Below are 15,239 nucleotides of genomic sequence, written 5' to 3'. Positions count from 1 at the left end.
TCGTGGGGGTTCTTAAAGCCGTACATGGAGGTCATATGGACATTATTATTGCCACCTGTGCTATTCTGCGACGTGCGGTGCATTGACATTCTGATCGGTTTCCTTATTTTGTTTTCCCTTGTTTTTGGTGTAATTCTACCATTTGTACAGTGTTCTTCGGGCTTTTTATTGTTATTCTTTTTTGTTTTGTTTGTTTTTAAATTGCGCGCCTGGTGTGAAGGCCCCCGCTATATCCACCAAAAACTTTTAAAACTTAATTCCGACCCCCGCTTCCAAACGCTTCTCAGATAACAAAAGCGTTGTTTGTGCCAGGTTAATCTTTACGATAGATCAGATATCAGCGGGTCCGCGTTTACACTCCGATTTTATCAGATCAGTTGATACTGGTCAAGATGCCAACCAGATAGCTTAAAACCGAAACTAATTATCTGAATTCAACGTAATCCGAAAGACAGAACATGACCATTTTTTATATGCCAGGTAGTTATCGATTTTACATATCCCTCAATCAAGTTCCTTACGAAATTGTATGTATACTACATGTAGATTTCAGATAACTGTTCAGCTAACTTCTGACGATATTTATTATAGATGATTTGGCCAGATATATACTTAAGATAATGAAACAGATACATTTGAAATCAGATTGCTGGGTGAAAGGAATATTAATTATTAGTCTGAACTGACTGGTTACCTTCAGATATTTGAAAATTACTACATGAATAACCAGATCAGTTAACGGAACTGATCGAGACAACTTATTTCTGTTAGTTATTTGATTATTCATCAGATTGCGGAATAATTTAATTAATTTAGCCAATAAGGTTCTTAAAATTGCATTTTGTTGGCACTTCGATAAGTTGTAAGTTATAAAAACGTTGCAATGATAGAAATAGGGGCAATCAAGGCACACTATGCAATAAGCTGTAAGACAAGGTTGCCAGACGAGTTGCCCGAAAAAATTCACGCAGTGTGAAGATACCGTTATTGTGAAAACGCAGCGGTAAAAATATATTGACATGTTGACCTCCAGAATGGCCTAATTCCAATAGGGCTTAGCACGTGAAATGTTTATCCTTGTAACCTGTTTCCAGGGATACGAAACGACGGCCGTGGCTGCATCTGGAGCGCTGTTTCTGATCGGCCATCACCCCGAGGTGCAAAACAAGATCCACGAAGAACTGGACGAGATCTTTGGCCTGGAGAAGGACAGGCAAATTACTTCGGAAGATGTTTCGAGAATGACTTATCTTTCTTGCGTCGTGAAGGTCAAATTTATTTTCCATTTCGGCTTTCAGCATCTCCTTTATTTTCGAGTTTATTGAAAATGACACTAATTTTTTGCGTCATTGCTTAGGAATCCATGCGAATTTACCCCGTCATTCCAATGATCGCCAGGAAATTAAAATCTGATTTTGAAATAAGTTAGTACATAATCATTTATTTGTTAGAATTTCTTCAAATCCTTTAATCATAAGTTTGTAATTACATTTCACGTATAATTGTGTCAGTTCATTGTCCTCCACCGGTATTGATGAACCATTTCTAGAATAACCAGACGTTTTTGGGTGGACTTCATTGGTCATAAGGCCTAATACGCGCTGCTTGTCTCGTCGTGATAGTTTGGAATTGGCGTATTATTCTCGCTAGAGGCGTTTACCTTTTTGGGTATCATAACAAATGTCAATTTAACGTCACTCTACACATTGTTACCATAAGAATTTTCTTTATTGGAACCTTGTTCGCGGAATATGACGTAAATTACGTCACTTTGAACTCCGTAGCGAAAAATGTGTTTTCAGAAACAGTGAAAAATTCCTCGAGCGTTCTTTGTAATCTGTACTTTAGCTCGGATCAAAGATAATATAAACCTTGTACTCTTGAAATAACTGCTTCGCGCGTAGCCAATAGGGTTTACCCACTTCCTGCCTGAATTCCGAGAAAATGAACTTCATAATTACCATGTTAACCATCTATAGATAAGGCGACGGCCAACTTTGAGAACAATACAGGTCACGTGCCAGAAGTGGGTAAACGCTTCGTTACAAAACCTTCAATCAGAAAGCTTTCAGAATTCGTGTTTATAGGATACGGAGTTAGGCCTATATATTATTTTTGCTCGTATTTAGCGATCACGATATTTCAATAGCACAAGGAATATCTGAATTTTTCATTTACGGTCCACTATTTGTAATTTAGCGAGGCCTTTTTTCCGGAATATTTTCAGTATTTTTCCGAAAAAAGGAAAAAAAAAAGGTTTTCATTCCATGATTAGTCAAATATTGTTCTCCAATTTAAATTTCGAGGAATTTTTTCGAATCCAAAAGTAAAACTAAACATCAAGACTAGTCTAAAATACAAATATGTTTAAATTTTTTATTTTTCCGATTTCCGGCCTATTTTTCGCATTATGTTTTTTCTGGAAAATTAACAACTTTAGTGTGAAACAAGGTCTCATTGAAATATTTTCTATGGAAAAATTAAGAGTGATTATGTTATGCAACCGGAAAATATTTCGACTAACTAACACACTTATAAAATATAATTAATAATTGATGATGGAACATTTGGATTAGTATTTGTCTTAACACACGTTTTGAATTAGACTGAAATTCGTACAAATTTTATTTAGCAAGAATAATGGTTGAATTTACCCCCAACACGAAAAGGGGCGAAGGGAAAACGTCACTGGCGTGCGCTTCAATCGCTTTAGAAAACGGCTTTAGTTAGGAGGATAAATCATGAATGTTAACTGGAGGGGAATTATGAGGGAGATGCGCAGCAGCACAATGACCTTGGACACAATACGCTAGAGGCCACTAGCGGATTAAATTGGAAGCTCTGAATAGATTTCCAGTAGATTTCGTCTGCTAATTTCTAAACACATGATTTAATCATTTTAATTAGATTTAATCATTTTAATTAGATTTAATCATTTTAATTAGATTTAATCATTTTAATTATATTTAATCATTTTAATTAGATTTAATAATTTTAATTAGATTTAATCATTTTAATTAGATTTAATCATTTTAATTAGATTTAATCATTTTAATTAGATTTAATCATTTTAATTAGATTTAACCATTTTAATTAGATTTAATCATTTTAATTAGATTTAATCATTTTAATTAGATTTAATCATTTTAATTAGATTTAATCATTTTAATTAGATTTCATCATTTTAATTAGATTTCATCATTTTAATTAGATTTCATCATTTTAATTAGATTTAATCATTTTAATTAGATTTAATCATTTTAATTAGATTTAATAATTTTAATTAGATTTAATCATTTTAATTAGATTTCATCATTTTAATTAGATTTCATCATTTTAATTAGATTTCATCATTTTAATTAGATTTAATCATTTTAATTAGATTTAATCATTTCAATTAGATTTAATCATTTTAATTAGATTTAATCATTTTAATTAGATTTAATCATTTTAATTAGATTTAATCATTTTAATTAGATTTAATCATTTTAATTAGATTTAATCATTTTAATTAGATTTAATCATTTTAATTAGATTTAATCATTTTAATTAGATTTAATCATTTTAATTAGATTTAATCATTTTAATTAGATTTAATCATTTTAATTAGATTTAATAATTTTAATTAGATTTAATCATTTTAATTAGATTTAATCATTTTAATTAGATTTAATCATTTTAATTAGATTTAATCATTTTAATTAGATTTAATCATTTTAATTAGATTTAATAATTTTAATTAGATTTAATCATTTTAATTAGATTTCATCATTTTAATTAGATTTCATCATTTTAATTAGATTTCATAATTTTAATTAGATTTAATCATTTTAATTAGATTTAATCATTTTAATTAGATTTAATCATTTTAATTAGATTTCATAATTTTAATTAGATTTAATCATTTTAATTAGATTTAATCATTTTAATTAGATTTAATCATTTTAATTAGATTTAATCATTTTAATTAGATTTAATCATTTTAATTAGATTTAATCATTTTAATTAGATTTAATCATTTCAATTAGATTTAATCATTTTAATTAGATTTAATCATTTTAATTATATTTAATCATTTTAATTAGATTTAATCATTTTAATTAGATTTAATCATTTTAATTAGATTTAATCATTTTAATTAGATTTAATCATTTTAATTAGATTTAATAATTTTAATTAGATTTAATCATTTTAATTAGATTTAATCATTTTAATTAGATTTAATCATTTTAATTAGATTTAATCATTTTAATTAGATTTAATCAATATAATCGGTCGTATCGAGAATTTATCATTAAAATCAAAACTAAAACTAAAGTACGATTTAATCATACTAATCACGATATAATTTTTTAATCAGGATTTAATGATTTTAAACAGATTTAATCATTTTAATCAGATTTAAACATTCTAATCATGATTAAACGTGATTTAATCAACTTAATCGTGATTAAATTGAATTTAATCAAAATAATCACGATTAAATTGGTTTTAATCTTTTGAGGGGTGCGTCGTTAATCAAGGAAGTGACCTGCCCCTCGGTTGTACTTCACTGAACTGAATGTTTTTCGTGTTTTAGTAAAAATGGGTGTTGAAAGATTTAAAACGCTTATCAATTTAGAAAATAAATGTTATAAGAAAATTAAGCGGACTGCCAATTTAGCTAAAATTTATCACTTTTTAAAAGAACACAGCTATAGTGTCGAAGCCCTTGAATCCCATTGAGGATGGAAAGGAATAAGGTATATATTCGGTTTTTCTTTATTTTGTATAAGTTTTAACAGAAATGTTTTGAAAATTAGAATTCAAGCCTAACAAAACTAAAAAAGGTAGTAATGATGATGATAAAAGTATAACTAAGCCAGTAAAAGTGTAATGAGATCTTCGTTTTTTTCTGATTGTTCTGAAAAACTCATCGGAAGCACCGCAAATGAAATGGGAATTGAGATAACTACCAGTTTGTCTCCTCAATATAAGGTACACATTTCCTTAGGTTATTAGCCTAGCTGGTGGTGGTTATTCATTAACGCTATCAACTGTCTGCAGTCAGTTTATTGTAAATGCATATTTAAATTTCAGGCTAGCTTAAATGAAGTGAAAAACCATCCAGAAAAAATAATTTTATCCGAAAATGTGTCTGACACCCTGAAAATGTTTTCCAACAATAGTATTACGAGCAGATCTGATTTCATTATACGCATTCATAAGCTGATGACAAACGACCAGTTTTTAAATGAATTTGGAAAATGTTTCGAGATTAAAGTAATGAATCTATTCATTTACTAATATATTCAGATTTATTTTAACAATTATTTTCAATTGTTCAGGAATATCATCTATTAGAAGAACGTGAAAAATACCAGTTATACCAATGCTTCTTGAGAAGATTCTTTAATAACGCATTTATGAAAGTTGTGGAAATGGCTTCTTCCAGCAATGAACTAGAAGAAAGTACATCTACGCAAGACTCGACGGAGCCAACGCAACGGCTACTGACTGGAAATCAGAGTCTGAAAAAAGAAAGGATCGTTATTCACCACATTGGAGGGTATATTGCCCGGCAGATAATCTTGCAGTTTGGTTCCGATTCTAAAACTTTTCATAAAGAATACTGTTCAACGTAAACAAGGGGAAACAGCTGATTATGCGAAGTGGACCGAAGACCTCAAGAAGGGCGGTTTATTAAGACTTAAACCATAAGCATTTTCCTTCATTTCGCAACTACACAGTGAAGCAAAAAAAGTTCTTTGATAAAAAACAAATAACAGTTTGGAAGCAGGCTCGTCTTGAAGGTTTTTTTTTTTAAATTAATGCTAGGTTTGAATTGTGGGGTTCCGAGTGTGAAGTTGCCAAAAAATCCCTACGCAAAGCATGCAAAGTCACGATGAACTGCATGGGCAAGGGAGTCATTGGGAAAGTCAAGACGGAAATTCGGGAACACAAGAGGGCATCCCTCGATCGGCAGCCATGTGAAAAGAAATGAAAACTCAAAAACCATGCTGAAAATGCAAAGAAAATCCCAAAACACAAAACGAATCCGGAAACCAGCAAAAGGCTTCCTGGAATAAATATGTGATATTTCTAAGCGTACGTGAAAGCGATGCCAAAGTACAAAATGAAAAATACTACACTATTTAACTAAAACAGTTGAGCTGTTATATTTTTTAATCGAATAAAACCTTTTGTGGAAGAAATTCATTACGTTTCATTTTCTAAAATTAATCTTCTTAGTCTCTTAATTCTTTTAGATTTTAACGTGATGTTTCCGTTACGGGAAGGTACTATTACTTTTTGTTAACATTTAATTTTAGGTAAACTTTGTTGATTGTTCATTACATTGGGGTTATCGTTACTTCCAGTCACTGCTCTGTGCTTCCCAAAGTACCTCTCTAATGGGTCTTGATTAAAACGTTCTGTTAAGACAAATTTTGCTCCAGCTTTCAAAAGCACCGGAGTTGCTTCTGTGATGGAATGTACTATAATATTTAAAAAAAAGTTATATAGTAAATTCCATTTAATTTAAAAATAAAATAAAATACAAAACAATTTATTTGAATTTGAAAAGTACGGATAAACGATACTATTGATTCGCAATCCTTCCCTTGTCTCGTGGCTAAGTAGCATCTTTGACTTATCAAAGCCGTTTTCTTCAACAACATTTTCCACTTCGACTTCCCATTCGTCTAGGTAGCCTAGAAAGGTTTCTTTCAGCCACTACAAACAAAAATACACCTTTAAATTTTTTAATGATGCAAGTTTTTGTTCATTTGATTTACTTTGAAGCACCAATCGTCCACACTCCTATAAGGGTCCAGCAAAGGGTTTCGCTTGTGTTTTCCAGCTGTCAATTGTCTTACATTTAAAGCATCGAAGAAATTATTCATATTGTTGAGAAAGTGCACAGTTTCGGATGCCTCCGGACCTACAAGATGATCAACTGCTTTGGCCATCGTATGGCTTAGGATTTGTGCAGCATAATTTACATTCATTCGTGAAAATGATGATAAATTGACATGGTCCCACGTAATCTTAGGGGCTAATTTTAAACCAAACTCATTTTCACTGTCCAGCGTAAAAGTGTCTTTAATGTGGGACCATAATAGATGCTTGCTATTTTTTTCCAGAAGGCGCGTGTTTTTATCATTTCCACTACTCTCTAGTCCATTCCCAAGTGTTTGAACCAAATGTGGTACGTCGGACACAAAATAAATGTGGTCTCCGGAAGAAAATAGGTTTTTTGTTTTGTAGCCAACACCAGCTATATTTTCTTCATCTTGACAACATATTTTGACGAATTTTTGGTTGATTCCAGCTTTATCGCAAACGACTGTTAATACTTTGAACCCTTCCAACTGGATATTCTCAACGGCTTCCCACAAAATACTGTAAAGCTCTTCTGATTTCATTTTGTCGCATGGAAAAAATGCATAGGGGAATTTAAAATTACCGTTCGAGCTGCGAATCATTAACAGCTTGATGTGTGTTGCAAGCTGCGGAACTACTTGTTTTCCTTCAACACTTTCAACTAAATTTATAATTTCATTTTGGTAGTCATTTGAATTAATTACTCCAACAACCTCACCTGTACTGTGACGATAATTTAGATCATTAGAGAAATGTACTTTTGATGTGGTTCAAGCTTGTCATAATTAATTGCAATTCTCATTTCTTCAATTGTTCCAGGTTGGAAACCACTCTCACTTCTTATGTCCTTAGAATAATTGTTCAAGGTTCTCGTTGTTGGTAGCGGCATAGCTACTCTCAAGGCTTCATAAGCAGACCTCGATTTACTTTTGATATGAAGGCACCAGTGGATGATGGCCGTGTGCCATTTCTTTCGACGTGATGCGTGTGAATTCGCTATTTGAAGCTGTTGATGCCGTAAAAAATTTCGAAATTTCATTGGTGTTTCAAATGGATTGTCGTGTAGTATTTGAGATACTTCGGCGTTTTCTTCATTAGTTAGCTGAACAACATTGGTGGCAATTAGATTGTCAATTTGTTTCTTAAGAGCTTTATTTTTCCTGGTTAAAGCTAAATTTTTTTAATCTTATTTGTCCTAAATCTAGATTGCACAAAGTGGTTTGTTTGGGAGAAATTACACTTTGCTTTTTTTCGTGTAAGTCTTCTGGATATTATATTACGATTTATGCACCATTCACTGTTCTTTTTCTTGATATACTAGCATTTAGTCTTAGGAAATTTGATTTTGAACAGTACTTAGCAGACTTGTGCGACTGATTGAAAAATATATCAAACGTAGTTTCGGATACACCTCAGCACACGCTCCAGTTAGAATCAAAATTCGATATAATATTTAATAAGTCAACGGAAGAATTAATTAACCAACCATTAGAAAAAATTTGGTGTGTCTTCTCTAATCTCTTTTCCAGTATAAACATCTCGACATCCAATAATTCATTAATTTCAATCCTAACTGACAAAAGACTTCCGTTACGTTTTGACAATAATAACACGGCAATGGTCCAGAAAAATGTATCCTTATGTTATTCTTGATGTAACGCTATTCTTTTTAAGATGACTAACAAGGAGAGTACCCGAGGTGTTTATTGGCGATTTTGTTCAAAGTCGGGCGTAATGTAGACCTATATGAGATATGAAATTTCCCAAAAGGAGACGTTGCACTACCCATTCGATTTGCTATAGCAACCGAAAATGTTTTTGATCACTTAAAACAATAAGATCTCCATTTAAAAAAGCATGGGATTTTCTCGGTTTCACAGGATCCTAGCTACGAAAATTTGGAAAAATTTTAAAATCACGAAATGTGTAATTTGGACCACATTTAGGTAAATTTCATCAAGTTTGAGTAAATTGAAACATTTTTAGGGTAAATTTGTAACAAATTCTGGGTAAAATAAGGGAAAAATCTTATTTTGGTTGTAAGTGGTCAAAAACATTTTCGGTTCGGTTGCCACGGCAAATCGAATGGGTAGTGCAACGTCTCCTTTTGGGAAATTTCATATCTCATATAGGTCCACATTACGGCCGACTTTGAACTAAATCGGCAATAAACACCTCGGGTACTCTCCTTGTAAGAGATATTTATGTAGTATGTAGAGTATTAAGAATAGGTTGATCAATTTATCGCTCGGAAACTGGATTTTTCAGTTGAGGGGGCCTGAAAAATTCCTTAGGGGGCACGCTCAGTAGCGTACCGAGGGTTGTGGCGCCCAGTTCAAAATGTGTATATGGCGCCCCGAATTAAAGTAAATTAGGAACAAGTATTCTTACACACTACTTTAATTATATTGAAATATAAATGATTTAAACACGATGAATTTACGGGATTTAGAAGCCTCTACATCGGCATCTCTTTTCCTTTTCCGATAATAATCGCCATTTGCTTTACGTTAAGACATTTTCTACTAAAACACTTTTATTTAAAGATAGGAACTGTGTCAATAATAGTCCTGTTTTTAAAAATTGTAACTTTGTTTTATAAATAGGACTATTACTGACACTGTTCCTAACTTTTACCGTTTGTTGTATTTTACCAAAACTAACGTGAAATGCTTAGTTTTTTTTATTACTAATATCATATGTAACATAATCACTCATAAGTATGCCATAAAATCATTTTCGTTAATGAAACCTTGTTCACGGGATATGACGTAAATTACGTCACTTACAATTCCGTGACGAAATACGCGTCATCAACTTTACTGATGGGAAACGGAAGTTAGTGAGAATTCCTCGCGCGTTTCTGGCTTTGCCCATGTCAAGTTTAGTTCGTGCCTCGCGATCACATGGTAACCTTTTCAATAGCGCAAGGATTATAAGCATTTTTGCATTTTTGGGTCCGCTTAATGTATGTTCCGCTTGAAACAAGGTCTCATTGAATTTTTTTCAATGGAAATGTTATACAGAGGCATACTTATGAGTAATTATGTTACATATGCTAATATGTTAGGCACATTGAATAGTTTTGCTATCATAACTTTTATAATAAACGATAATCATGTAACAATAGCACAAATATAAACTTACTTTTCAATCGATTGCCCCAATTTGGATTTTGTTTTGATGGTTTGTTACGAACTTTAAAAATATTAAGTAACAGAAACTGACACCTAATAGATTAGTACCTATAATTATCTTCTGAATTCTTGATAAAATTCTTTATAAAAGTAAGAGACTCCTTCTGTTAAAGTCTGTTAAACAACTAGAAATCTCCACAATGGCTTTTCGATATAGACTACATTCTAAATTGACGATTTGGACTAATTTCACAACAAACAAGTTGCTTTTCATCCTTACTTCTTACGTCGTTGGTTCTGTTCTACCGATAATTTAATATTATATACTGATTAAATTGCCAACGAGATCGAATAAAGATAAGTCCGTTCTTCGACAGTGTTTTTTTAAAGCCGTTGTAAACTGAGAACTACGCGGAGGGAATAAAGTGAATTACCCCGCCATTTAAAGTTGGATAACTTGGATACAACTGAATACACGACGACGACGACCATTAGCAGTTAGACTACAGTGCTTTTGGAAATTAACCTTAGTTAGTATAGTCAAATCAATATTTGTACCAGATTACGTCCCATATTATTGTTTCTACTACAGCTTAAACTTTCAACTTGGAGCACGTGGAAGGGAACTAATATAATAAAGCGAGGTACACGAAAGGTAATAATATATTTTGTACAGTTGGACTGAACTAAATATAATATGTAAATAGGACATATTTTATTGATTTTGTTTACTTACTTTGAAATTTTTCTAGGGGCACAATAATATTTTAAGGGGGTACCGAGACTTTTTGAGGGGGCACCACGGGGCACTCTCAGATTTTTTGAGGGGGCACAAATTATTTTTAAGGGGGCCAGGCCCCCTCAGGCCCCCTCGCTGGCTACGGGCCTGTCGGACTAGAATCGTTGTCTTGGAAGTTGGATTCAAATGGTACTACATTAATTTCCTCCTAAATGTAAATGAGATAATTCAATTATCTAGCATTAGCCGCAATCGAAAAAAAAGGTTGATACTTACTCTAACAGGTATTTCCGTGTGATCTACAAATTTGGTGGAGTCGGTTGTTGGTATCAGTTCAAATTCGTCACTGTTTTCCACTCGTGTCGATAACAATGCATCATCAACCATAGGTTGCTGTTTTAAATAGTTTTTTTCTACCAGTTTTGTTAAAATTTATTAAATACAGAGGTTCCCGCACTAGTTCGTTGGACAATCGCGAATTAAAAGGATTTTCCTTAGTTGGCCATCCACGAAATGCAAATTACAAAAATTGTGATGCTGTTTTAAATTTGCCACAGTAATGGTATCGCGTTTGATGGTTTCAAACAATTTTTGGATAATATAAAAATTTTGGTTATTCTTACCAGGTTTAGGAATTGGATAGAAAGTTATTTTTATGACACCTGGAATTTCTTCGGCAATTGTCGTAACAACAATATTTCCCCATCTCACAAATTAAGAAACATATTGAATGAACTCAAATTAGTAAAAATATTTTTTATGCAACTAAGTTTGAACGTAAAAAACCTTTGCTACTGTTTCTAGCCTACGAAAAAAATGTATAAATGTAGTTTATCGGTTTCTTACAAGGTGGCGCTAAGACGTATGTCTAAGGTTGTATAGCATTACGCGCTGTCATAGCTAGAACTTAGAGCCCGTGTTGGGGGAATACATTTTTCCGTACCAGGGGACATTCATATTCCTAGGATTTAGGGAGCCAATGAGAGAAGGAGCTTACTCTGGGAGCATGAGGGGCAATTAGGAGCAAAGCTAAAAATGGTCTCAACAAAGTCATCCTCCTGAAGTAGAAATAAAGACCTACTTGCTAATAGCTAGTCAAATTGAGGTTAACGATGTTGAAAATGTTTCAATTAAATATTGTAGAAGGTCACCGTTTGCCGAAAGGAACGGAAGTGGCCATTATCATCTCGGCCATCCACAAGAACCCAAAGCACCACCCAGAGCCAGAGAAATTCATTCCTGAAAGATTTCTCCCCGAAAACCGGAAGAACATGCATCCTTACGCCTTTATACCGTTTGCCAGCGGTCCCAGAAATTGCCTTGGTAAGAAATGCTTACGACATATGTCCCACTACCAATCTATGGTAAGATTCAGCCTACGGTAATTTCCTGTCGTAGTAGACGAAATTTGGCGATTAGACCACTATGTAAGTAGGGAAACGACAATTCCTAAAATCTCGCTAGCTTTTTCTTATTAATTGTTCAGCAATGAACATTGGGATGGCGCCACATTGGTGGGAAGCCACTGTTATAATTCAAACGCCATTGTAGGATCGTATACCATATGTGTCCCTTTCTCGCGATTAACTTGTAGTTCCTTGGGTATTAGCTTAATTGATTTTTATTATAATCATTAGCTACGTTATACTCTGAGAGAGTGTGGGGCGAAACTATTTTCGCGCCACACGAGTGATTTACTTTTTAAGCCAACAAGAACGAATTCGGAAATGATGTCATTTTAGGGCAAGATAGTTTACGAGAGCAGAATTACTCCGAAATGATTGCTCATTGTTTTATTAAATATATGGTTTACAATTATAAATATTTCTAGAATAAAAAAAATTAAGGAATGTAACTCCCATCTTTTGAAAGCGATTCTATCGAGTGCCTGTGAGGTTTTTAACAAATTAAACATAATAATTATGTCTGAAGGGCTAATAATAAATGCTCTGTTATAATTTTATTATAATAATAATAATATAACTATTCTAAGAATAATATTAAATAAATACATGTATCTATTTAATTAAATAAATACTGCAAAAAGGAAACCTAACCATATTTTAGGAACTAACGCTTCGACTGCTTATAAATAAAAACTGAGTTCTATTTCCACTAAATTGACCCCGCCCAGTGCCTCGCTGGAGGTGACCTAGTGTATTCCAGTTGATTATTCATGGGTTAAATTGATTCATGCAGGAATCCATACATCTACTTGGCTTTGGCCTGGCCTACGAAAGAAAAAAATCCCGTCTGCGCGCTACCCTCCACACGTAGTAGTTTGTTAAGTTAACATAATGACGTCAAAAAAAACCATCGGCCACATCGAGACGAAAATCTGCCGGGAAAAGCATTCCAAGTAGAGGTATGGATTCCTGATTCATATAATTATTAATGAATATTATATTGTTACAGGGTCTGCTTACGCCATGAAAGCTATGTTGACCATGATCAGCGCAATATTGCGAGTTTATTGGATCGAATCCTTGGACCAGAGAGACAAGCTGGTGTTCTCCTTGGGCATCACGTCGTCCACTTCGATCCCGCTGCGGCTGAAATTCACCGAAAGAGCACGACGCAGAAATACAACAACGGGAAGCTAGTTTGAAAACCACCGCTTCGTTATGTATTGGGGCGCCTACTATTTCAGTTTTGTAGACAAATCAAATTGCAATTACTCTTTAATGATTGTAGATGGTGCGCCAGTCTTTGTTATTGCTTTATTTGCATAAACGGATCTAATAAATATTAACAACCCGATAATTGACGTTCCATTTTCCAAGGTGTGACGACAGACGTAATCAACTTTAAACTATAACTGTAAATTCTGTACTCTCGCGAAGTTGTAATTAAGGTCTATTCACACGAGCCAACTTTTTGACCCAACTAGATGAGTCAACTTTGAGTTGAGTAAACTAGTTGGTTCGTGTGAATAAAAGTTCGATGAGTTGATCCACCAAAAAAGTACGCGAGAAAAAAATGGAACACTGATCCATTTTTGCTGACTCAGCATTTTGATTTGAAAAGTTGGCTCGTGTGAAAAGGTCTTTAGACGGTAAAAAAAATGGATTTGCAATTTTTAACCGTCGCTTCTAGCTGAACAGCTGATTGTTTGTATTTGAGTGCGCGCAGACACCGTATTCACCGGTCGCCGAGAAACAAATAAATTATGAAGCACGTGGCGCCATCTAAGTAAAATTATTGTTTGATGCATATTGAATTCATAAATTAAATTGATTTGATACATTTAACAAACATGGAATGAAATTAATTGGAATTGAAATGTTACATTTAAAAAACATGGAATGAAATTAATTGGAATTGAAATGTTTCATGACTTAAAAAGGTGCAGAAAAAAACGGTGCCCCTTAAAATATTAAAACCATTCGAGATAAAGACTTGTGAACAAGTTCTTTCACCTTCTCAAATCGCGTGGATTGAGTGTTTCATATATTAGAATTTAGAAATAATTGGAGGCACAACCTTTCGGCAAATTATTTCGGCAAGCTGATCGGAGTGGTCGTTACTAAAATCGCACTGGATGTAAGGGCACGGGGCAATTTTGGGAAACAAGTGATTTACGAGGTTTTTACATATCCCAGGTGAATCCCGGAAAAAACCCCAAAAAATTTATAGGAATAAAGGAAATTCAACAGTCGATTTATAGGAAAAAATATAGGAGTATTATCTTTGATAATATAGGAACATATAGGAAAATTTGCATAAATAAAATTTATATTTGTTTCAATATAGTGAAGTCAGATCAATAAGCAGACGATGATATTCTTAATTCAGTTCAGTGCAGTTCTTTGTAGTAGCAGTTTACATTTCATCAAAGGGATTTAGTACATTGAGCGCCATCTGTATTACGAAAAGTTAATTAGGTACGCCGGAAATTCTAAAAAACCGCGCGAAATACAAAATATTAACTAAATATAGGAAAAATTGTAAAATAAAGGAAGAATGGTCACCCTGTTCTTTCAACAAATGTAACTACTTTTGCCATTAGTCTTGCTGGGGATACATCAGGTTTCCTCTGTCTGCCAACTTTTTTAGTCCGACTAAGGGTGAATTAGGCTCGCCTTGTGACCCATTTTCCAAACATTGCTGACAAAATGTATTTTCGTCCAGGTTTTGCACGACGTAACCAGCCAAGTACGCGATGCTTGCTAGCCGTAAGGTTGTCCTCCGTGTTTCTGAGCGCTCATCTAGAGCGTTTAATATATCGGTAACTTCAGACGGTAGTTGTATTTTGTTTGTATTTAAAATATTTGTAAAGTCGTCTAGGTTTGCATCAGCGCTGGCTAGTAGATCAACGATGCTGTCTTGTGGCACGTTGGAAGTTTTTGGTTTTCTGAACTCAAGAATGACTTTCTTAAGGATTGATTGCAAGCTGAAAATTGTCGCTCTGGCATCTTTTAAATCATTGGCTCCAGACATTTGCCTCAAAATTCTGAAAAACATTTCGATGGAATCGCTTGTTAACTTTCTTGTCAATA

General features: G+C 33.4%; 1 protein-coding gene across 1 annotated transcript in view; it reads left to right on the top strand.

Annotated features, from left to right (window-relative positions):
* Window positions 1–13,343, top strand: part of LOC149925441 (cytochrome P450 4V2-like) — a 60,947-nt gene extending 47,604 nt beyond the window's left edge. Inside the window, exons 7-10 of the mRNA XM_090161755.1 lie at window positions 1,095–1,268; window positions 1,358–1,424; window positions 11,884–12,063; window positions 13,156–13,343. Coding sequence (XP_090017881.1) covers window positions 1,095–1,268; window positions 1,358–1,424; window positions 11,884–12,063; window positions 13,156–13,343 — 609 coding nt within the window. The remainder of the gene's footprint in view (window positions 1–1,094; window positions 1,269–1,357; window positions 1,425–11,883; window positions 12,064–13,155) is intronic.
* Window positions 13,344–15,239: the final 1,896 nt, after the last annotated feature.

The sequence above is a fragment of the Leiobunum rupestre genome, chromosome 10 (genome assembly GCF_980474605.1).
Source record: "Leiobunum rupestre chromosome 10, qqLeiRupe1.1.hap1, whole genome shotgun sequence".
In the NCBI taxonomy this organism is placed as follows: Eukaryota; Metazoa; Arthropoda; class Arachnida; order Opiliones; family Sclerosomatidae; genus Leiobunum; species Leiobunum rupestre.
Note: the sequence above shows the minus strand (reverse complement) of the source record. Positions and strands in the feature narration are given on the sequence as shown.